Source organism: Oncorhynchus keta, chromosome 34, assembly GCF_023373465.1.
Source record: "Oncorhynchus keta strain PuntledgeMale-10-30-2019 chromosome 34, Oket_V2, whole genome shotgun sequence".
Classification (NCBI taxonomy): domain Eukaryota; kingdom Metazoa; phylum Chordata; class Actinopteri; order Salmoniformes; family Salmonidae; genus Oncorhynchus; species Oncorhynchus keta.
In genome coordinates, this window is record NC_068454.1 from 81,182,112 (window position 1) to 81,205,260 (window position 23,149).

The window sequence follows — 23,149 nt, forward strand, 5'->3', positions numbered from 1 at the left end:
AGTAATCCAGACGGGAGATGACAAGTGCCTGGATTAGGACCTGCGCCGCTTCCTGTGTGAGGCAGGGTCGTACTCTGCGGATGTTGTAGAGCATGAACCTACAGGAACGGGCCACCGCCTTGATGTTAGTTGAGAACGACAGGGTGTTGTCCAGGATCACGCCAAGGTTCTTTGCGCTCTGGGAGGAGGACACAATGAAGTTGTCAACCGTGATGGCGAGATCATGGAACGGGCAGTCCTTCCCCGGGAGGATGAGCAGCTCCGTCTTGCCGAGGTTCAGCTTGAGGTGGTGATCCGTCATCCACACTGATGTCTGCCAGACATGCAGAGATGCGATTCGCCACCTGGTCATCAGAAGGGGGAAAGGAGAAGATTAATTGTGTGTCGTCTGCATAGCAATGATAGGAGAGACCATGTGAGGTTATGACAGAGCCAAGTGACTTGGTGTATAGCGAGAATAGGAGAGGGCCTAGAACAGAGCCCTGGGGGACACCAGTGGTGAGAGCGCGTGGTGAGGAGACAGATTCTCGCCACTCCACCTGGTAGGAGCGACCTGTCAGGTAGGACGCAATCCAAGCGTGGGCCGCGCCGGAGATGCCCAACTCGGAGAGGGTGGAGAGGAGGATCTGATGGTTCACAGTATCGAAGGCAGCCGATAGGTCTAGAAGGATGAGAGCAGAGGAGAGAGAGTTAGCTTTAGCAGTGCGGAGCGCCTCCGTGATACAGAGAAGAGCAGTCTCAGTTGAATGACTAGTCTTGAAACCTGACTGATTTGGATCAAGAAGGTCATTCTGAGAGAGATAGCGGGAGAGCTGGCCAAGGACGGCACGTTCAAGAGTTTTGGAGAGAAAAGAAAAAGGGATACTGGTCTGTAGTTGTTGACATCGGAGGGATCGAGTGTAGGTTTTTTCAGAAGGGGTGCAACTCTCGCTCTCTTGAAGACGGAAGGGACGTAGCCAGCGGTCAGGGATGAGTTGATGAGCGAGGTGAGGTAAGGGAGAAGGTCTCCGGAAATGGTCTGGAGAAGAGGGGAGGGGATAGGGTCAAGCGGGCAGGTTGTTGGGCGGCCGGCCGTCACAAGACGCAAGATTTCATCTGGAGAGAGAGGGGAGAAAGAGGTCAGAGCACAGGGTAGGGCAGTGTGAGCAGAACCAGAGGTGTCGTTTGACTTAGCAAACGAGGATCGGATGTCGTCGACCTTCTTTTCAAAATGGTTGACGAAGTCATCTGCAGAGAGGGAGGAGGGGGATTCAGGAGGGAGGAGAAGGTGGCAAAGAGCTTCCTAGGGTTAGAGGCAGATGCTTGGAATTTAGAGTGGTAGAAAGTGGCTTTAGCAGCAGAGACAGAGGAGGAAAATGTAGAGAGGAGGGAGTGAAAGGATGCCAGGTCCGCAGGGAGGCGAGTTTTCCTCCATTTCCGCTCGGCTGCCCGGAGCCCTGTTCTGTGAGCTCGCAATGAGTCGTCGAGCCACGGAGCGGGAGGGGAGGACCGAGCCGGCCTGGAGGATAGGGGACATAGAGAGTCAAAGGATGCAGAAAGGGAGGAGAGGAGGGTTGAGGAGGCAGAATCAGGAGATAGGTTGGAGAAGGTTTGAGCAGAGGGAAGAGACGATAGGATGGAAGAGGAGAGAGTAGCGGGGGAGAGAGAGCGAAGGTTGGGACGGCGCGATACCATCCGAGTAAGGGCAGTGTGGGAAGTGTTGGATGAGAGCGAGAGGGAAAAGGATACAAGGTAGTGGTCGGAGACTTGGAGGGGAGTTGCAATGAGGTTAGTGGAAGAACAGCATCTAGTAAAGATGAGGTCGAGCGTATTGCCTGCCTTGTGAGTAGGGGGAGAAGGTGAGAGGGTGAGGTCAAAAGAGGAGAGGAGTGGAAAGAAGGAGGCAGAGAGGAATGAGTCAAAGGTAGACGTGGGGAGGTTAAAGTCGCCCAGAACTGTGAGAGGTGAGCCGTCCTCAGGAAATGAGCTTATCAAGGCATCAAGCTCATTGATGAACTCTCCAAGGGGACCTGGAGGGCGATAAATGATAAGGATGTTAAGCTTGAAAGGGCTGGTAACTGTGACAGCATGGAATTCAAAGGAGGCGATAGACAGATGGGTAAGGGGAGAAAGAGAGAATGACCACTTGGGAGAGATGAGGATCCCGGTGCCACCACCCCGCTGACCAGAAGCTCTCGGGGTGTGCGAGAACACGTGGGCAGACGAAGAGAGAGCAGTAGGAGTAGCAGTGTTATCTGTGGTGATCCATGTTTCCGTCAGTGCTAAGAAGTCGAGGGACTGGAGGGAGGCATAGGCTGAGATGAACTCTGCCTTGTTGGCCGCAGATCGGCAGTTCCAGAGGCTACCGGAGACCTGGAACTCCACGTGGGTCGTGCGCGCTGGGACCACCAGATTAGGGTGGCCGCGGCCACGCCGTGTGGAGGCTCCCTGGTTCTAGTTCCTCTTGGCTGCCTTCCTACTGGCTGGCTCCCTGGTTCTGGTCCCTCTTAGCTGCCTTCCTGCTGCCTGGGCCCTCTCGGCTGCCTTCCTATGGCCTGGCTCCCTGGTTCCTCTTGGCTGCCTTCCTGCTGCCTGGCTTAGTGGTTCTGTTTCCTCTTGCCTGACTTCCTACTGCCTGGCTCCCTGGTTCTGGTTCCTACTGCCTGGCTCCCTGGTTCTGGTTCCTCTTGGCTGCCTTCCTGCTGCCTGGCTTAGTGGTTCTGTTTCCTCTTGCCTGACTTCCTACTGCCTGGCTCCCTGGTTCCTACTGCCTGGCTCCCTGGTTCTGGTTCCTCTTGGCTGCCTTCTTGCTGCCTGGCTTGGTGGTTCTGTCCAGGCTGAAGGAGGGCAGATGGATTAGCCATATGGCAGACAGGAGTTATGCGCACACACACACACACACACACACACACACACACACACACACACACACACACCCCCCCCCCCCAAACTGCCATGCCATAAAAGTCACATCCAACCGGATCATATCACCGGATCAGCCAGGCGTCAGCTTGGAAGCTGTTTGTTTGCTTGCAATTTGTGTGAACACGTCTGGGTTTTAGATGTGTCTGGGTCTACCATTATTTTGTGAAGAGCTCTGTAAACTAGATTGACTGACAGTTGTGTAAATACTTTAAAAACAATGTCTGCTGACAGAGGGTGTACAAACAGAACACTGCAGAGAGGATGCAAGTACAGCTGTGTGTGTGTGTCTGTGGGTGAGTGTGTGTGAGTATCAAACTTGGCATGCAGGGCAGGGAGGCCACTACTTGATCTTTCCAGCAGGCATCTGTGTGTCTGTGTGACAAGCCTCTTAGAATGAACTGCACACCAAGCAGACTGTCAGAGAGAGAGAGAGAGTAGCCCCAAGAAGGCAGGCGTATCAGCAGCTCTAAGCCCAGAAACTGACGGCCAACACTGGGCTTGACAGCAGCACAGCATGGCCTTTTCCTGGAGCCAGGATGCTAACGGCTAACAACTTATAGATGCCACACTGTGTGTGTGTGTGTGTGTGTGTGTGTGTGTGTGTGTGTGTGTGTGTGTGTGTGTGTGTGTGTGTGTGTGTGTGTGTGTGTGTGTGTGTGTGTGTGTGTGTGTGTGTGTGTGTGTGTGTGTGTGTGTGTGTCAAGCAGAGCGCTGCAGAGATTTTCTGGGTTAAGAGATCTTGGAGTGCAATTTTCCCTCGTTCTCCCACTCACTCCCTTGCTTCAATAATTCCGTTCCTCCAGGAAGACTACAGAACAATGACAGAGGGAGAGAAGGAGAGGAAGATAGGGAGGGAAGGATGAAGGAGGCTGCTAAAACAGATGCCACAAAGCCACAGGCTCCCAGTGTTGTTCATTTCTGTTTCTCTCTCACCCCCTCATTCTCCCTCACTCCCACTCCCACTGTCTCTGTCTATTCCTCTCCCTCACTCCCACTGTCTCTGTCCATTCCTCTCTCCCTCACTCCCACTGTCTCATGTCCATTCCTCTCTCCCTCATTCCCACTCTCTCTGTTCATTCTTTTCTCCCTCACTCCCACTGTCTCTGTCCAATCCTCTCTCCCTCACTCCCACTGTCTCTGTCAAATCCTCTCTCCCACTCCCACTGTCTCTGTCCATTCCTCTCTCCCTCACTCCCACTGTCTCATGTCCATTCCTCTCTCCCTCACTCCCACTGTCTCATGTCCATTCCTCTCTTCCTCACTCCCACTGTCTCTGTCCATTCCTCTCTCCCTCACTCCCACTGTCTCATGTCCATTCCTCTCTCCCTCACTCCCACTCTCTCTGTTCATTCTTTTCTCCCTCACTCCCACTGTCTCTGTCCAATCCTCTCTCCCTCACTCCCACTGTCTCTGTCCAATCCTCTCTCCCTCACTCCCACTGTCTCTGTCCAATCCTCTCTCCCTCACTCCCACTGTCTCTGTCCAATCCTCTGTCCCTCACTCCCACTGTCTCTATCCATTCTTCTCTCCCTTTTTCTCTATTCTTCCCTCCTTCTCCCTAACTCATTTCACATCCTTCTTCTCATTTTACGCTCTCCTCTCCCCTCTCTCTCGCTCTCTCTCTCCTCTCTCTCTCTCTCCTCTCTCTCCCCTCTCTCTCCCCTCTCCTCTTCTCTCCACCATAAGGTGGTAAACCTGTCAGATGGATATGCATTTTAAGAAGGCGGCTTGTTCACACACACACAAATACAAACACACGCACACACACACACACGCATACAGTGGGGCAAAAAAATATTTAGTCAGCCACCAATTGTGCAAGTTCTCCCACTTAAAAATATGAGAGAGGCCTGTAATTTTCATCATAGGTACACTTCAACTATAACAGACAAAATGAGGGGAAAAAATCCAGAAAATCACATTGTAGGATTTTTTATGAATTTATTTGCAAATTATGGTGGAAAATAAGTATTTGGTCAATAACAAAAGTTTATCTCAATACTTGGTTATATACCCTTTGTTGGCAATGACAGAGGTCAAACGTTTTCTGTAAGTCTTCACAAGGTTTTTACACACTGTTGCTGGTATTTTGGCCGATTCCTCCATGCAGATCTCTTCTAGATCAGTGATGTTTTGGGGCTGTTGCTGGGCAACACGGACTTTCAACTCCCTCCAAAGATTTTCTACGGGGTTGAGATCTGGAGACTGGCTAGGCCACTCCAGGACCTTGAAATGCTTCTTACGAAGCCACTTCTTACGAAGCCACTTCGTTGCCCAAGCGGTGTTTTTGGGATCATTGTCATGCTGAAAGACCCAGCCACGTTTCATCTTCAATGCCCTTGCTGATGGAAGGAGGTTTTCACTCAAAATCTCACGATACATGGCCCCATTCATTCTTTCCTTTACATGGATCAGTCGTCCTGGTCCCTTTGCAGAAAAACAGCCCCAAAGCATGATGTTTCCACCCCCATGCTTCACAGTAGGTATGGTGTTCTTTGGATGCAACTCAGCATTCTTTGTCCTCCAAACATGACGAGTTGAGTTTTTACCAAAAAGTTCTATTTTGGTTTCATCTGACCATATGACATTCTCCCAATCTTCTTCTGGATCATCCAAATGCTCTCTAGCAAACTTCAGACGGGCCTGGACATGTACTGGCTTAAGCAGGGGGACACGTCTGGAACTGCAGGATTTGAGTCCCTGGTGGCGTAGTGTGTTACTGATGGTAGGCTTTGTTACTTTGGTCCCAGCTCTCTGCAGGTCATTCGCTAGGTCACCCCGTGTGGTTCTGGGATTTTTGCTCACCGTTCTTGTGATCATTTTGACCCCACGGGGTGAGATCTTCCGTGGAGCCCCAGATCGAGGGAGATTATCAGTGGTCTTGTATGTCTTCCATTTCCTAATAATTGCTCACACAGTTGATTTCTTCAAACCAAGCTGCTTACCTATTGCAGATTCAGTCTTCCCAGCCTGGTGCAGGTCTACAATTTTGTTTCTGGTGTCCTTTGACAGCTCTTTGGTCTTGGCCATAGTGGAGTTTGGAGTATGACTGTTTGAGGTTGTGGACAGGTGTCTTTTATACTGATAATACTGATAACAAGTTAAAACAGGTGCCATTAATACAGGTAACGAGTGGAGGACAGAGGAGCCTCTTAAAGAAGAAGTTGGCGGAGGTGTTGCTAACATTTACGATAGCAAATTTCAATTTACAAAAAATAAATTACGTTTTCGTCTTTTGAGCTTCTAGTCATGAAATCTATGCAGCCGACTCAATCACTTTTTATAGCTACTGTTTACAGGCCTCCTGGGCCATATACAGCGTTTCTCACTGAGTTCCCTGAATTCCTATCGGACCTTGTAGTCATAGCAGATAATATTCTAATCTTTGGTGACTTTTAATATTCACATGGAAAAGTCCACAGACCCACTCCAAAAGGCTTTCGGAGCCATCATCGACTCAGTGGGTTTTGTCCAACATGTCTCTGGACCCACTCACTGTCACAGTCATACGCTGGACCTAGTTTTGTCCCATGGAATAAATGTTGTCGATCTTAATGTTTTTCCTCATAATCCTGGACTATCGGACCACCATTTTATTACGTTTGCAATTGCAACAAATAATCTGCTCAGACCCCAACCAAGGACCATCAAAAGTCGTGCTATAAATTCACAGACAACACAAAGATTCCTTGATGCCCTTCCAGACTCCCTCTGCCTACCCAAGGACGCCAGAGGACAAAAATCAGTTAACCACCTAACTGAGGATCTCTATTTAACCTTGCGCAATACCCTAGATGCAGTTGCACCCCTCAAAACTAAAAACATTTCTCATAAGAAACTAGCTCCCTGGTACACAGAAAATACCCGAGCTCTGAAGCAGGCTTCCAGAAAATTGGAACGGAAATGGCGCCACACCAAACTGGAAGTCTTCCGACTAGCTTGGAAAGACAGTACCGTGCAGTACCGAAGAGCACTTACTGCTGCTCGATCATCCTATTTTTCTAACTTAATTGAGGAAAATAAGAACAATCCGAAATTCCTATTTGATACTGTCGCAAAGCTAACTAAAAAGCAGCATTCCCCACGAGAGGATGACTTTCACTTTAGCAGTGATCTGAGGAACAGATTATGATTATTAGAAAGCAAATTACGGACTCCTCTTTAAACCTGCGTATTCCTCCAAACCTCAGTTGTCCTGAGTCTGCACAACTCTGCCAGGACCTAGGATCAAGAGAGACGCTCAAGTGTTTTAGTACTATAACTCTTGACACAATGATGAAAATAATCATGGCCTCTAAACCTTCAAGCTGCATACTGGACCCTATTCCAACTAAACTACTGAAAGAGCTGCTTCCTGTGCTTGGGCCTCCTATGTTGAACATAATAAACGGCTCTCTATCCACTGGATGTGTACCAAACTCACTAAAAGTGGCAGTAATAAAGCCTCTCTTGAAAAAGCAAAAACCTTGACCCAGAAAATATAAAAAACTATCGGCCTATATCGAATCTTCCATTTCTCTCAAAAATGTTAGAAAAAGCTGTTGCACAGCAACTCACTGCCTTCCTGAAGACAAACAATGTATACGAAATGCTTCAGTCTGGTTTTAGACCCCATCATAGCACTGAGACGGCACTTGTGAAGGTGGTAAATGACATTTTAAAGGCATCGGACCGAGGCTCTGCATCTGTCCTCGTGCTCCTAGACCTTAGTGCACATCGCGCACCACTCCCCAGCATTCTTCTTGCCAATGTCCAGTCTCTTGACAACAAGGTTGTCGAAATCCGAGCAAGGGTGGCATTCCAGAGGGACATCAGAGACTGCAACGTTCTCTGCTTCACGGAAACATGGCTTACTGGGAAGACGCTATCCGATGCGGTGCAGCCAACGGGTTTCTCCACGCATCGCGCCGACAGAAATAGACATCTTTCTGGTAAGAAGAGGGGCGGGGGCGTATGCCTCATGACTAACGAGACATGGTGTGATGAAGGAAACATACAGGAACTCAAATCCTTCTGTTCACCTGATTTAGAATTCCTCACAATCAAATGTAGACCGCATTATCTTCCAAGAGAATTCTCTTCGATTATAATCACAGCCGTATATATCCCCCCCCAAGCAGACACATCGATGGCTCTGAACAAACTTTATTTAACTCTTTGCAAACTGGAAACCATTTATCCGGAGGCTGCATTCATTGTAGCTGGGGATTTTAACAAAGCTAATCTGAAAACAAGACTCCCTAAATTTTATCAGCATATCGATTGCGCAACCAGGGGTGGTAAAACCTTGGATCATTGTTACTCTAACTTCCGCGACGCATATAAGGCCCTGCCCCGCCCCCCTTTCGGAAAAGCTGACCACGACTCCATTTTGCTGATCCCTGCCTACAGGCAGAAGCTAAAACAAGAGGCTCCCACGCTGAGGTCTGTCCAACGCTGGTCAGACCAAGCTGACTCCACACTCCAAGACTGCTTCCATCACGTGGACTGGGACATGTTTCGTATTGCGTCAGCTGTACATTTCAATGAAACATGGTGAAGCCCCAAAATTGCCCTCGCTAGAAGCATGTGTTTCAGACATAAGGAAGTGGATGGCTGCAAACTTTCTACTATTAAACTTGGACAAAACAGAGATGCTTGTTCTAGGTCCCAAGAAACAAAGAGATCTTCTGTTGAATCTGACAATTAATCTTAATGGTTGTACAGTCGTCTCAAATAAAACTGTGAAGGACCTCGGCGTTACTCTGGACCCTGATCTCTCTTTTGAAGAACATATCAAGACCATTTCGAGGACAGCTTTTATCCATCTACGTAATATTGCAAAAATCAGAAACTTTCTGTCCAAAAATGATGCAGAAAAATTAATCCATGCTTTTGTCACTTCTAGGTTTTACTACTGCAATGCTCTACTTTCCGGCTACCCGGATAAAGCACTAAATAAACTTCAGTTAGTGCTAAATACGGCTGCTAGAATCCTGACTAGAACCAAAAAATTTGATCATATTACTCCAGTGCTAGCCTCTCTACACTGGCTTCCTGTCAAAGCAAGGGCTGATTTCAAGGTTTTACTGCTAACCTACAAAGCATTACATGGGCTTGCTCCTACCTATCTCTCTGATTTGGTCCTGCCGTACATACCTACACGTACGCTACGGTCACAAGACGCAGGCCTCCTAATTGTCCCTAGAATTTCTAAGCAAACAGCTGGAGGCAGGGCTTTCTCCTATAGAGCTCAATTTTTATGGAACGGTCTGCCTACCCATGTCAGAGACGCAAACTCGGTCTCAACCTTTAAGTCTTTACTGAAGACTCATCTCTTCAGTGGGTCATATGATTGAGTGTAGTCTGGCCCAGGAGTGGGAAGGTGAACGGAAAGGCTCTGGAGCAACGAACCGCCCTTGCTGTCTCTGCCTGGCCAGTTCCCCTCTTTCCACTGGGATTCTCTGCCTCTAACCCTATTACAGGGGCTGAGTCACTGGCTTACTGGGGCTCTCTCATGCCGTCCCTGCAGGGGGTGCATCACCTGAGTGGGTTGATTCACTGTTGTGGTCATCCTGTCTGGGTTGGCGCCCCCCCCCTTGGGTTGTGCCGTGGCGGAGATCTTTGTGGGCTATACTCAGCCTTGTCTCAGGATGGTAAGTTGGTGGTTGAAGATATCCCTCTAGTGGTGTGGGGGCTGTGCTTTGGCAAAGTGGTTGGGGTTATATCCTTCCTGTTTGGCCCTGTCCGGGGGTGTCCTCGGATGGGGCCACAGTGTCTCCTGACCCCTCCTGTCTCAGCCTCCAGTATTTATGCTGCAGTAGTTTGTGTCGGGGGGCTAGGGTCAGTTTGTTATATCTGGAGTAATTCTCCTGTCCTATTCGGTGTCCTGTGTGAATCTAAGTGTGCGTTCTCTAATTCTCTCCTTCTTTCTTTCTTTCTCTCTCTCGGAGGACCTGAGCCCTAGGACCATGCCCCAGGACTACCTGACATGATGGCTCCTTGCTGTCCCCAGTCCACCTGGCCATGCTGCTGCTCCAGTTTCAACTGACCTGAGCCCTAGGACCATGCCCCAGGACTACCTGACATGATGACTCCTTGCTGTCCCCAGTCCACCTGGCCATGCTGCTGCTCCAGTTTCAACTGTTCTGCCTTACTATTATTTGACCATGCTGGTCATTTATGAACATTTGAACATCTTGGCCATGTTCTGTTATAATCTCCACCCGACACAGCCAGAAGAGGACTGGCCACCCCACATAGCCTGGTTCCTCTCTAGGTTTCTTCCTAGGTTTTGGCCTTTCTAGGGAGTTTTTCCTAGCCACCGTGCTTCTACACCTGCATTGCTTGCTGTTTGGGGTTTTAGGCTGGGTTTCTGTACAGCACTTTGAGATATCAGCTGATGTACGAAGGGCTATATAAATAAAATTTGATTGATTGATTGATTGAAGTTACAGGTCTGTGAGAGCCAGAAATCTTGCTTGTTTGTAGGTGACCAAATACTTATTTTCCACCATAATTTCCAAATAAATTCATAAAAAATCTTACAATGTGATTTTCTGGATTTTCTTTCTAATTTTGTCTGTCATAGTTGAAGTGTACCTATGATGAAAATTATAGGCCTTTCTCATCTTTTTAAGTGGGAGAACTTGCACAATTGGTGGCTGACTAAATACGTTTTTTTGCCCCACTGTACATACAGACACAAACAAATACAGACACACGCACACACACACACACACACACACACACACACACACACACACACACACACACACACACACACACACACACACACACACACACACACACACACACACACACACACACACATACGACATGCACGCACACACGCACACACATACAGACACACCATTATTTATTTATATATTTCTGCCAAGATGCATTTTTAAATTGATAGTTGTTGGCTCAATGACTGGATGTCTATGGGAACAGCTAGCATGTCATTGCGCTAACGCTAGTAGTAATTCATCCCCCCTACCCTTGCCACCACGGCTGAAAATAATCCTAGGGGAAACACTGCACACAAACGAATATACCTTCTTCCCTTCCTGATGACCTCCACCCTAAACATAGACACAGAAGATAAAGTGTCTCTCACATCAACACATCAGAATCAGAGCTTGGTCTTTTCTCTCAGGGCGACAGATGTTGCTTTAAACCATCAGCTCTCCCTCATAAATACAAACATATACTGTATTATAAACTGGGTGGTTAGAGTCCTGAATGCTGATTGGCTGACAGCCGTGGTATATCAGACCGTATTGCACGGGTATGACAAAACATGTATTTTTCCTGCCGTAATTACATTGATAACCAGTTTATAATAGCAATAAGGCACCTCAGGGGTTTGTGGTATATGGCAAATATATCACGGCTAAGGGCTGTATCCAGGCTGTACTCCGCGATGCATCGTGCCTAAGAACATCACTTAGTCGTGGTATATTGGCCATATATCACACCCCTTTATGCCTTATTGCTTAATAATATCACTCTCTATTCCTCATGAACTAACTGGCTGGTCAGCTCTGCTCTGTTCTAGTGGATAATCTCTCTACTCTGAAGTCAATGTTTATTATGGGATGTGTAACGTAAGGGTAGTCTGCTTTATGATCTGCATTCACGGTCCGGTCTGCAAGAGCTTCTAGTCCCATTCAGTCCAGACGACTACTATTACACAGTGTGTGTGAGAGTGTACGTGAGTGCGTGCGCATGTGTGAATGGATGGCCAAGGCCAGGCTTAGCCGAGGTACTCACGCTGATGTGGTCCTTTCCTCCAGGCTCGATCATGTAGGTGTGATTCCCATCAAAGAACATCCCACTGACAGAGAGAGAGAAAAAGAGAGATCAATATGACCACTAGCCATTGCAGACGTAAACATGATGGATGCCAGCACTCTCTCTCCTCTCGACAGTAACTGATGAGGACTGTGTGTGTCTGTAACGGCACTAAGAGGGATAGGTGTCTATGGATGGTTTATACTGGTACATGTCTATGGATGGTTTATACTGGTACATACATGTCTATGGATGGTTTATACTGGTACATGTCTATGGATGGTTTATACTGGTACCTGTCTATGGATGGTTTATACTGGTACCTGTCTATGGATGGTTTATACTGGTACATGTCTATGGATGGTTTATACTGGTAAATGTCTATGGGTGGTTTATACTGGTACCTGTCTATGGATAGTTTATACTGGTACCTGTCTATGGATGGTTTATACTGGTACATGTCTATGTGTAACAGTATAATTTTAAACCGTCCCCTCGCCCATACCCGGGCGCGAACCAGGGACCTTCTGCACACAACGACAACAGTCACCCTCGAAGCATCGTTACCCATCGCTCCACAAAAGCCGCGGCCCTTGCAGAGCAAGGGGAACTACTACTTCAAGGTCTCAGAGCGAGTGACGTCACCGATTGAAACGCTATTTAGCGCACACCGCTAACTAAGCTAGCCGTTTCACATCCGTTACACTCACCCACCTTTTGACCTTCCTCCTTTTTCCGCAGCAACCAGTAATCCGGGTCAACAGCATCAATGTAACAGTATAATTTTAAACCGTCCCTCGCCCATACCCGGGCGCGAACCAGGGACCTTCTGCACACATCAACAACAGTCACCCACGAAGCATCGTTACCCATCGCTCCACAAAAGCCGCGGTTCTTGCAGAGCAAGGGGAACTACTACTTCAAGGTCTCAGAGCAAGTGACGTAACCGATTGAAACGCTATTTAGCGCACACCGCTAACTAAGCTAGCCGTTTCACATCCGTTACACTCACCCCCCTTTTGACCTTCCTCCTTTTTCTGCAGCAACCAGTAATCCGAGTCAACAGTATCAATGTAACAGTATAATTTTAAACCGTCCCTCGCCCATACCCGGGCGCGAACCAGGGACCTTCTGCACACATCAACAACAGTCACCCACGAAGCATCGTTACCCATCGCTCCACAAAAGCCGCGGCTCTTGCAGAGCAAGGGGAACTACTACTTCAAGGTCTCAGAGCAAGTGACGTAACCGATTGAAACGCTATTTAGCGCACACCGCTAACTAAGCTAGCCGTTTCACATCCGTTACATATGGGTGGTTTATACTGGTACATGTCTATGGGTGGTTTATTCTGGTACATGTCTATGGGTTGTTTATACTGGTACATGTCTATGGGTGGTTTATACTGGTACATGTCTATGGGTGGTTTATACTGGTACATGTCTATGGGTTGTTTATACTGGTACATGTCTATGGGTTGTTTATACTGGTACATGTTTATACTGGTACATGTCAGGACATAAAAACACTGCAGGTCTGTTGTAAATGAGCCTCCTCTCCATAACTAACACTACTAACTAACACTAGTAACCAACACTACTTACACTAGTAAAGAACACTACTAACCAACACTAATAACTAACATTACAAACACTACTAACCAACATAAGTAACCAACACTACTAAGACTAGTAACTAACACTTCTAACACGACTAACCAACACTTCTAACCAACACTACACACCAACACTACCACTAGTAACCAACACTACCACTAGTAACTAACACTAGTAACACTACTAGCCAACACTACTAACCAACACTACTAACACTAGTAACCAACACTTCTAACCAACACTAATAACACTAGTATCCAACACTTCTAACCAGCACTACTAACCAACACTATGAACACTAGTAACCAACACTTCTAACGGACACTACTAACCAACACTACTAACACAAGTAACCAACACTACTAACCAACACTACTAAGACTAGTAAATAACACTACTAACTCGACTAACCAACACTTCTAATCTACACTACACACCAACACTACCACTAGTAACCAACACTACCACTAGTAACTAACACTAGTAACACTACTTGCCAACATTACTAATCAACACTACTAACACTAGTAACCATCACTTCTAACCAACATTACTAACACTAGTAACCAACACTACTAACACCAGTAACCAACACTACTAACACTAGTAACCAACACTTCTAACTAACACTACTAACCAACACTACTAACCAACACTACTAACACTAGTAACCAACACTTCTAACCAACACTACTAACACTAGTAACCAACACTACTAACCAACACTACTAACACTAGTAACCAACACTTCTAACCAACACTACTAACACTAGTAACCAACACTTCTAACCAACACTACTAACACTAGTAACCAACACTACTAACACTAGTAACCAACACTTCTAACACTAGTAACCAACACTTCTAACCAACACTACTAACACTAGTAACCAACACTTCTAACTAACACTACTAACCAACACTACTAACACTAGTAACCAACACTTCTAACCAACACTAGTAACCAACACTTCTAACCAACACTTCTGACCAACACTACTAACACTAGTAACCAACACTACTAACACTAGTAACCAACACTTCTAACACTAGTAACCAACACTTGTAACCAACATTACTAACCAACACTACTAACACTAGTAACCAACACTTCTAACCAACACTACTCACCAACATTTCTAACCAACACGACTAACACTAGTAACCAACACTACCACTAGTAACCAACACTTCTAACCAACACTACTAACACTAGTAACCAACACTTCTAACCAACACTACAAACCAGCACTACCACTAGTAACTAACACTACTAACCAACACTACTAACCAACATTGGTAACACTACTAACCAAAACGACTAACCAATACTACTAACACTAGTAACAAACACTACTTACAAACACTACTAACCAACACTACCAATATTAACTAACACTACTAAACAACACTACTAACTAACAATACAAGGTTAATCATAAACCTTTTGTTTGATTAAGGGTGAATTTGTGTGTGAGAGATATATTATGTATAACCTAGCTAAAATCAAGAGATCGCTATGTGCACAGGTAAGATCAGGGATATTGCCTCTGCGTATTGAAACAGGTCAGATCAGGGATATTGCCTCTGCGTATTGAAACAGGTCAGATCAGGGATATTGCCTCTGCGTACTGAAACAGGTAAGATCGGGGATATTGCCTCTGCGTATTGAAACAGGTAAGATCAGGGATATTGCCTCTGTGTATTGAAACAGGTAAGATCAGGGATATTGCCTCTGCGTATTGAAACAGGTCAGATCAGGGATATTGCCTCTGCGTACTGAAACAGGTAAGATCGGGGATATTGCCTCTGCGTATTGAAACAGGTAAGATCGGGGATATTGCCTCTGCGTATTGAAACAGGTAAGATCAGGGATATTGCCTCTGCGTACTGAAACAGGTAAGATCGGGGATATTGCCTCTGCGTACTGAAACAGGTCGGTATTGTGGTGAAATGGAAGAGAAAAGACTATGTAACTATTGTGACCTCGAAGAAAAAGAGAATGAAACTCATTTTATCCTCCATTGCCCTTTCTACCACGATATATGCTTGCTCTTATTCCAGAAAGCACATCAGATATTCCTTGGCATTATGTGGCTGAGTGATGAGGACAAAGTGAAATTGTTTTTTGTCCATTGCGTATTTCCGTTTGCGCAATATTTAGATAAAGCCTGAAATAAAATAAAAGGGGATACCTATAATTAAATTGTAAAAATATTTAGCGTCTATGTGGTAAATGGCATGTGTGTATATACAGTGGGGCAAAAAAGTATTTAGTCAGCCACCAATTGTGCAAGTTCTTCCACTTAAAAAGATGAGAGAGGCCTGTACAAAATGAGAAAAAAAAAATCAGAAAATCACATTGTGGGAGTTTTTATGAATTAATTTGCAAATTATGGTGGAAAATAAGTATTTGGTCAATAACAACAGTTATCTCAATACTTTGTTATATACCCTTTGTTGGCAATGACAGAGGTCAAACGTTTTCTGTAAGTCTTCACAAGGTTTTCACACACTGTTGTTGGTATTTTGGCCCATTCCTCCATTCAGATCTCCTCTAGAGCAGTGATGTTTTGGGGCTGTTGCTGGGCAACACGGACTTACAACTCCCTCCAAAGATTTTCTATGGGGTTGAGATCTGGAGACTGGCTGGGCCACTCCAGGACCGTGAAATGCTTCTTACGTTGCCCGAGCGGTGTGTTTGGAATCATTGTCATGCTGAAAGACCCAGCCACGTTTCATCTTCAATGCCCTTGCTGATGGAAGGAGGTTTTCACTCAAAATCTCACGATACATCATTTTGACCCCCACGGGGTGAGATCATGCGTGGACCCCCAGATCGAGGGAGATTATCAGTGGTCTTGTATGTCTTCCATTTCCTAATAATTGCTCCCACAGTTGATTTCTTCAAACCAAACTGCTTACCTATTGCAGATTCAGTCTTCCCAGCCTGGCGCAGGTCTACAATTTTGTTTCTGGTGTCCTTTGACAGCTCTTTGGTCTTGGCCATAGTGGAGTTTGGAGTGTGACTGTTTGAGGTTGTGGACAGGTGTCTTTTATACTGATAACAAGTTCAAACAGGTGCCATTAATACAGGTAACGAGTGGAGGACAGAGGAGCCTCTTAAAGAAGAAGTTACAGGTCTGTGAGAGCCAGAAATCTTGCTTGTTTGTCGGTGACTAAATACTTATTTTCCACCATAATTTGCAAATAAATTCATTAAAAATCATACAATGTGATTTTCTGGATTTTTTTTCTCATTTTGTCTGTCATAGTTGAAGTGTACCTATGATGAAAATTACAGGCCTCTCTCATATTTTTAAGTGGGAGAACTTGCACAATTGGTGGCTGACTAAATACTTTTTTGCCCCACTGTAGATTGCCTATACTGTAGGCTTGTCTTCCATATGAATCTTCTCTTGGTGCCAGACTGGGTTCAAATGACTTCTATTTACTTGTTTTTTTCCTGTATTTATTCATCGGTATACAGTTGAGGTCGGAAGTTTACATACACCTTAGCCAAATACATTTAAACTCAGTTTTTCACAATTCCTGACATTTAATCCATGTAAAAATTCCCTGTTTAGGTCAATTAGGATCACCACTTTATTTTAAGAATGTGAAATGTTAGAATAATAGTAGAGAGAATGATTCATTTTTGCTTTTATTTCTTTCATCACATTCCCAGTGGGTCAGACATTTACATACACTCAATTAGTATTTGGTAGCATTGCCTTTAAATGATTGAACTTGGGTCAAACGTGTCGGGTAGCCTTCCACAAGCTTCCCACAATAAGTTGGGTGAATTTTGAACCATTCCTCCTGAAAGAACTGGTGGAACTGAGTCAGGTTTGTAGGCCTCCTTGCTCGCACGCGCTTTTTCAGTTCTGCCCACAAATGTTCTATAGGATTGAGGTCAGGACTTTGTGATGGCGACAGGTAGCCTAGTGGTTAGAGCGTTGGACTAGTAACCGGAAGGTTGCAAGTTCAAAATCCCCGAGCTGACAAGGTACAAATCTGTCGTTCTGCCCCTGAACAGGCAGTTAACCCACTGTTCCTAGGCCATCATTGAAAATAAGAATTTGTTCTTAACTGACTTGCCTAGTAAAATAAAGGTAAAATGTGAAAAAAAAATAAAAAAATGGCCACTCCAATACCTTGCCTTTGTTGTCCTTGAGCAATTTTTCTACAACTTTGGAAGAATGCTTGGGGTCAATGTCCATTTGGAAGACCCATTTGCGACCAAGTTTTAACTTCCTGACTGTCTTGAGATGTTGCTTCAATATATTCACGTAATTTTCCCCCCTCATGATGACATGTATTTTGTGAAGTGCACCAGTCCCTCCTGCAGCAAAGCACCACCACAACATAATGCTGCCACCCCCGTGCTTCACGGTGGGGATGGTGTTCTTCGGCTTGCAAGCCTCCCCCTTTTTCCTCCAAACATAACGATGGTCATGATGGCCAAACAGTTCTATTTTTGTTTCATCAGACCAGAGGACATTTCTCCAAAAAGTACGATCTTTGTCCCTTTGTGCAGTGGGCAAACCGTAGTCTGGCTTTTTTATGGCAGTTTTGGAGCAGTGGCTTCCTCCTTGCTGAGCGGCCTTTCAGGTTATGTCGATATAGGACTCATTTCACTGTGCATATATATACTTTTGTACCTGTTTTCTTCAGCATCTTCACAAGGTACTTTGCTGTTGTTCTGGGATTGATTTGCACTTTTCGCACCAAAGTACGTTCATCTCTAGGAGACAGAATGCATCTCCTTCCTGAGCGGTATGACGGCTGTGTGGTGCCATGGTGTTTATACTTGCGTACTATTTTTTGTACAGATGAACGTGGTACCTTAATGCGTTTGGAAATTGCTCCCAAGGATGAACCAGACTTGTGGAGGTCTACAATTATTTTTCTGAGGTCTTGGCTGATTTCTTTTGATTTTCCCATAATGTCAAGCAAAGAGACAATGAGTTTGAAGGTAGGCCTTGAAATACATCCACAGGTACACCTCCAATTGACTCAAATTATGTCAATTAGCCTATCAGAAGCTTCTAAAGCCATCATTTTCTGGAATTTTCCAAGCTGTTTAAAGGCACAGTCAACTTAGTGAATGTAAACTTCTGACCCACTGGAATTGTGATACAGTGAAATATAAGTAAAATAATCTCTCTTTAAACAATTGTTGGAAAAATTACTTGTGTCATGCACAAAGTAGATGTCCTAACTGACTTGACAAAACTATAGTTTGTTAACAAGAAATTTGTGGAGTGGTTGAAAAATTAGTTTTAATGACTCCAACCTAAGTGTATGTAAGCATCCGACTTCAACTGTATGTATGTATGTATGTATGTATGTATGTATGTATGTATGTATGTATGTATGTATGTATGTATGTATGTATGTATGTATGTATGTATGTATGTATTTTAGTCATTTAGGTCAACATTGGATCATTCAGAGATCCTCACTGAACTTCTGGAGGGAGTTTGCTGCACTGAAAGTAAAGGGGCTGAATAATTTTGCACGCCCAATTTTTCAGTTTTTGATTTGTTAAAAAAGTTTGAAATATCCAATAAATGTCGGTCCACTTCATGATTGTGTCCCACCTGTTGTTGATTCTTCACAAAAAAATACAGTTTTATATCTTTATGTTTGAAGCCTGAAATGTGGCAAAAGGTCGCAAAGTTCAAGGGGGCCGAATACTTTCGCAAGGCACTGTATGTATATTATTTTACTGCTCTAGGGATGTAATTATTGTTTGAATAACTATTATGTATTGATTTTTACCTTACTTTTTTTTCACTCTTTATGCAATGCATAATGCGGAGAACACCGGAAGAAGTATTATCATTTAATTACCACAGTAAATTATTGTAATGTTTGTTTATGTGTCAATTAATCCCATAAGGGATGGGTTGTCAATTTGACACGAAAATAAAATGTAAGTCATTAATTTCAGTCATTAACTAACACTATTAACCAACACTACTAACAATATTAACCAAAACAATTAACCAACACTACTAACCAACACTATCCTTAACCACCACCTTTTGGCCTTTCTCCATCAAGGAAAACAGTCTGTAATATTGTCTTGGTTCGGGCAGTTCAAATATAGACCATAAAATGGTGCAATCTGCAATGACTGGATATTGATATACGATATAGGGTGTATTCTCCACTATCTACAATATGGTATTACTGTGAACAAGAAGGTGGATGTCTAAAACAGCAACTCTGGGTTACTACACGCACGAACACACACACACACACACACACACACACACACACACACACACACACACACACACACACACACACACACACACACACACACACACACACACACACACACACACACACACACACACACACAGGAAGGATAGGTCAACGTCCTCTGTAGTGTCATTGCGGGCAGCAATCATCTTAAACACTCACAAAACAATTTCCCATCCAGCATATATATGAAGGTCCCCTTGTCCCTGTAAACTAAGCTGAGGGGTGTGTGTGTGTGCGCGTGCGCGTGCGCGTGTGTGTGTGTGTGTGTGTGTGTGTGTGTGTGTGTGTGTGTGTGTGTGTGTGTGTGTGTGTGTGTGTGTGTGTGTGTGTGTGTGTGTGTGTGTGTGTGCGTGTGTGTGTGTGTGTGTGTGTGTGTGAGGGTGCGTGTGCGTGCATGCAGGCTGGCATGCGACTGTGAAGCGGACATCAATTAACGTTATCAGAAGCTTTTTAGGAGATTGCTCAGGTCAAAGTGTATACTATAGGAATGAGGGTCAACATCACACACACACACACACACACACACCTCACATCCAGGCTGGGATGATGCTCCCCACATACAGAGTTCACCTTCAGCACCAACTGTCTCTGCCAGACCGTACACGCACACACGCGCGCGCGCACACACACACTCTATCTCTGAGCGTATAGCTCTGTATATCAGACTGCTATGATGGGACTGTCGCAGCCTTATTGGGAGTTCACTGACTGTATGCCTAACGCAGATGAGTCAGCACACACACACACACACACGGAAGACTAAATATCACCCAGGACAGAAGACAGATTGTCTGATCCACCATCCTGATCTCGCAAGCTTACACACTATGAGAGCACAACGGTCAGAATGGTGGATTAGGCTAGGAGAGAGAGGGTGGTCAGGATGAAGGATCAGGCTAGGAGAGAGAGGGTGGTCAGGATGAAGGATCAGGCTAGGAGAGAGAGGGTGGTCAGGATGGTGGATCAGGCTAGGAGAGAGAGGGTGGTCAGGATGAAGGATCAGGCTAGGAGAGAGAGGGTGGTCAGGATGAAGGATCAGGCTAGGAGAGAGAGGGTGGTCAGAATGGTGGATCAGGCTAGGAGAGAGAGGGTGGTCAGAATGGTGGATCAGGCTAGGAGAGAGAGGGTGGTCAGGATGGAGGATCAGGCTAGGAGAGAGAGGGTGGTCAGGATGGCGGATCAGGCTAGGAGAGAGAGGGTGGTCAGGATGAAGGATCAGGCTAGGAGAGAGAGGGTGGTCAGGATGAAGGATCAGGCTAGGAGAGAGAGGGTGGTCAGGATGGAGGATCAGGCTAGGAGAGAGAGGGTGGTCAGGATGGAGGATCAGGCTAGGAGAGAGAGGGTGGTCAGGATGGAGGATCAGGCTAGGAGAGAGAGGGTGGTCAGGATGAAGGATCAGGCTAGGAGAGAGAGGGTGGTCAGGATGAAGGATCAGGCTAGGAGAGAGAGGGTGGTCAGGATGGAGGATCAGGCTAGGAGAGAGAGGGTGGTCAGGATGGAGGATCAGGCTAGGAGAGAGAGGGTGGTCAGGATGGAGGATCAGGCTAGGAGAGAGAGGGTGGTCAGGACGAAGGATCAGGCTAGGAGAGAGAGGGTGGTCAGGATGACACACACACACACACACACACACACACACACACACACACACACACACACACACACACACACACACACACACACACACAAAGAGATCTTCTGTTGAATCTGACAATTAATCTTAATGGTTGTACAGTCGTCTCAAATAAAACTGTGAAGGACCTCGGCGTTACTCTGGACCCTGATCTCTCTTTTGAAGAACATATCAAGACCATTTCGAGGACAGCTTTTTCCATCTACGTAACATTGCAAAAATCAGAAACTTTCTGTCCAAAAATGATGCAGAAAAATTAATCCATGCTTTTGTCACTTCTAGGTTAGACTACTGCAATGCTCTATTTTCCGGCTACCCGGATAAAGCACTAAATAAACTTCAGTTAGTGCTAAATAAGGCTGCTAGAATCCTGACCAGAACCAAAAAATTTGATCATATTACTCCAGTGCTAGCCTCTCTACACTGGCTTCCTGTCAAAGCAAGGGCTGATTTCAAGGTTTTACTGCTAACCTACAAAGCATTACATGGGCTTGCTCCTACCTACCTCTCTGATTTGGTCCTGCCGTACATACCTACACGTACGCTACGGTCACAAGACGCAGGCCTCCTAATTGTCCCTAGAATTTCTAAGCAAACAGCTGGAGGCAGGGCTTTCTCCTATAGAGCTCCATTTTTATGGAACGGTCTGCCTACCCATGTCAGAGACGCAAACTCGGTCTCAACCTTTAAGTCTTTACTGAAGACTCATCTCTTCAGTGGGTCATATGATTGAGTGTAGTCTGGCCCAGGAGTGGGAAGGTGAACGGAAAGGCTCTGGAGCAACGAACCGCCCTTGCTGTCTCTGCCTGGCCGGTTCCCCTCTTTCCACTGGGATTCTCTGCCTCTAACCCTGTTACGGGGCTGAGTCACTGGCTTGCTGGGGCTCTCTCGTGCCGTCCCTGGGGGGTGCGTCACCTGGGTGGGTTGATTCACTGTTGTGGTCGGCCTGTCTGGGTTGCCCCCCTTGGGTTGTACTGTGGCGGAGATCTTTGTGGGCTATACTCGGCCTTGTCTCAGGATGGTAAGTTGGTGGTTGAAGATATCCCTCTAGTGCTGTGGGGGCTGTGCTTTGGCAAAGTGGGTGGGGTTATATCCTTCCTGTTTGGCCCTGTCCGAGGGTGTCCTCGGATGGGGCCACAGTGTCTCCTGACCCCTCCTGTCTCAGCCTCCAGTATTTATGCTGCAGTAGTTTATGTGTCGGGGGCTAGGGTCAGTTTGTTATATCTGGAGTACTTCTCCTGTCCTATTCGGTGTCCTGTGTGAATCTAAGTGTGCGTTCTCTAATTCTCTCCTTCTCTCTTTCTTTCTCTCTCTCGGAGGACCTGAGCCCTAGGACCATGCCCCAGGACTACCTGACATGATGACTCCTTGCTGTCCCCAGTCCACCTGGCCATGCTGCTGCTCCAGTTTCAACTGGCCTGGGCCCTAGGACCATGCCCCAGGACTACCTGACATGAAGGCTCCTTGCTGTCCCCAGTCCACCTGACTGTGCTGCTGCTCCAGTTTCAACTGTTCTGCCTTATTATTATTCGACCATGCTGGTCATTTATGAACATTTGAACATCTTGGTCATGTTCTGTTATAATCTCCACCCGGCACAGCCAGAAGAGGACTGGCCACCCCACATATGCTCTCTCTAATTCTCTCTTTCTTTCTCTCTCTCGGAGGACCTGAGCCCTAGGACCGTGCCCCAGGACTACCTGACATGATGGCTCCTTGCTGTCCCCAGTCCACCTGACTGTGCTGCTGCTCCAGTTTCAACTGTTCTGCCTTATTATTATTCGACCATGCTGGTCATTTATGAACATTTGAACATCTTGGTCATGTTCTGTTATAATCTCTACCCGGCACAGCCAGAAGAGGACTGGCCACCCCACATAGCCCGGTTCCTCTCTAGGTTTCTTCCTAGGTTTTGGCCTTTCTAGGGAGTTTTCCTAGCCAC

At 46.0% G+C, this 23,149-nt stretch overlaps 1 protein-coding gene across 14 annotated transcripts in view; it reads right to left on the reverse strand.

Moving 5' to 3' along the window:
* The window catches only part of LOC118374508 (disintegrin and metalloproteinase domain-containing protein 22-like), a 100,066-nt gene that overhangs the window by 33,424 nt on the left and 43,493 nt on the right, over positions 1 to 23,149 (reverse strand). For all 14 annotated transcript variants that reach the window (XR_008091103.1, XR_008091098.1, XR_008091091.1 and 11 more), the window contains exon 6: positions 11,662 to 11,725. Coding sequence is in view for 2 of the 14 variants with exons in the window: in XM_052495480.1 (XP_052351440.1) it covers positions 11,662 to 11,725 (64 nt within the window). In the remaining 12 variants the exon portion in view is untranslated. The remainder of the gene's footprint in view (positions 1 to 11,661; positions 11,726 to 23,149) is intronic.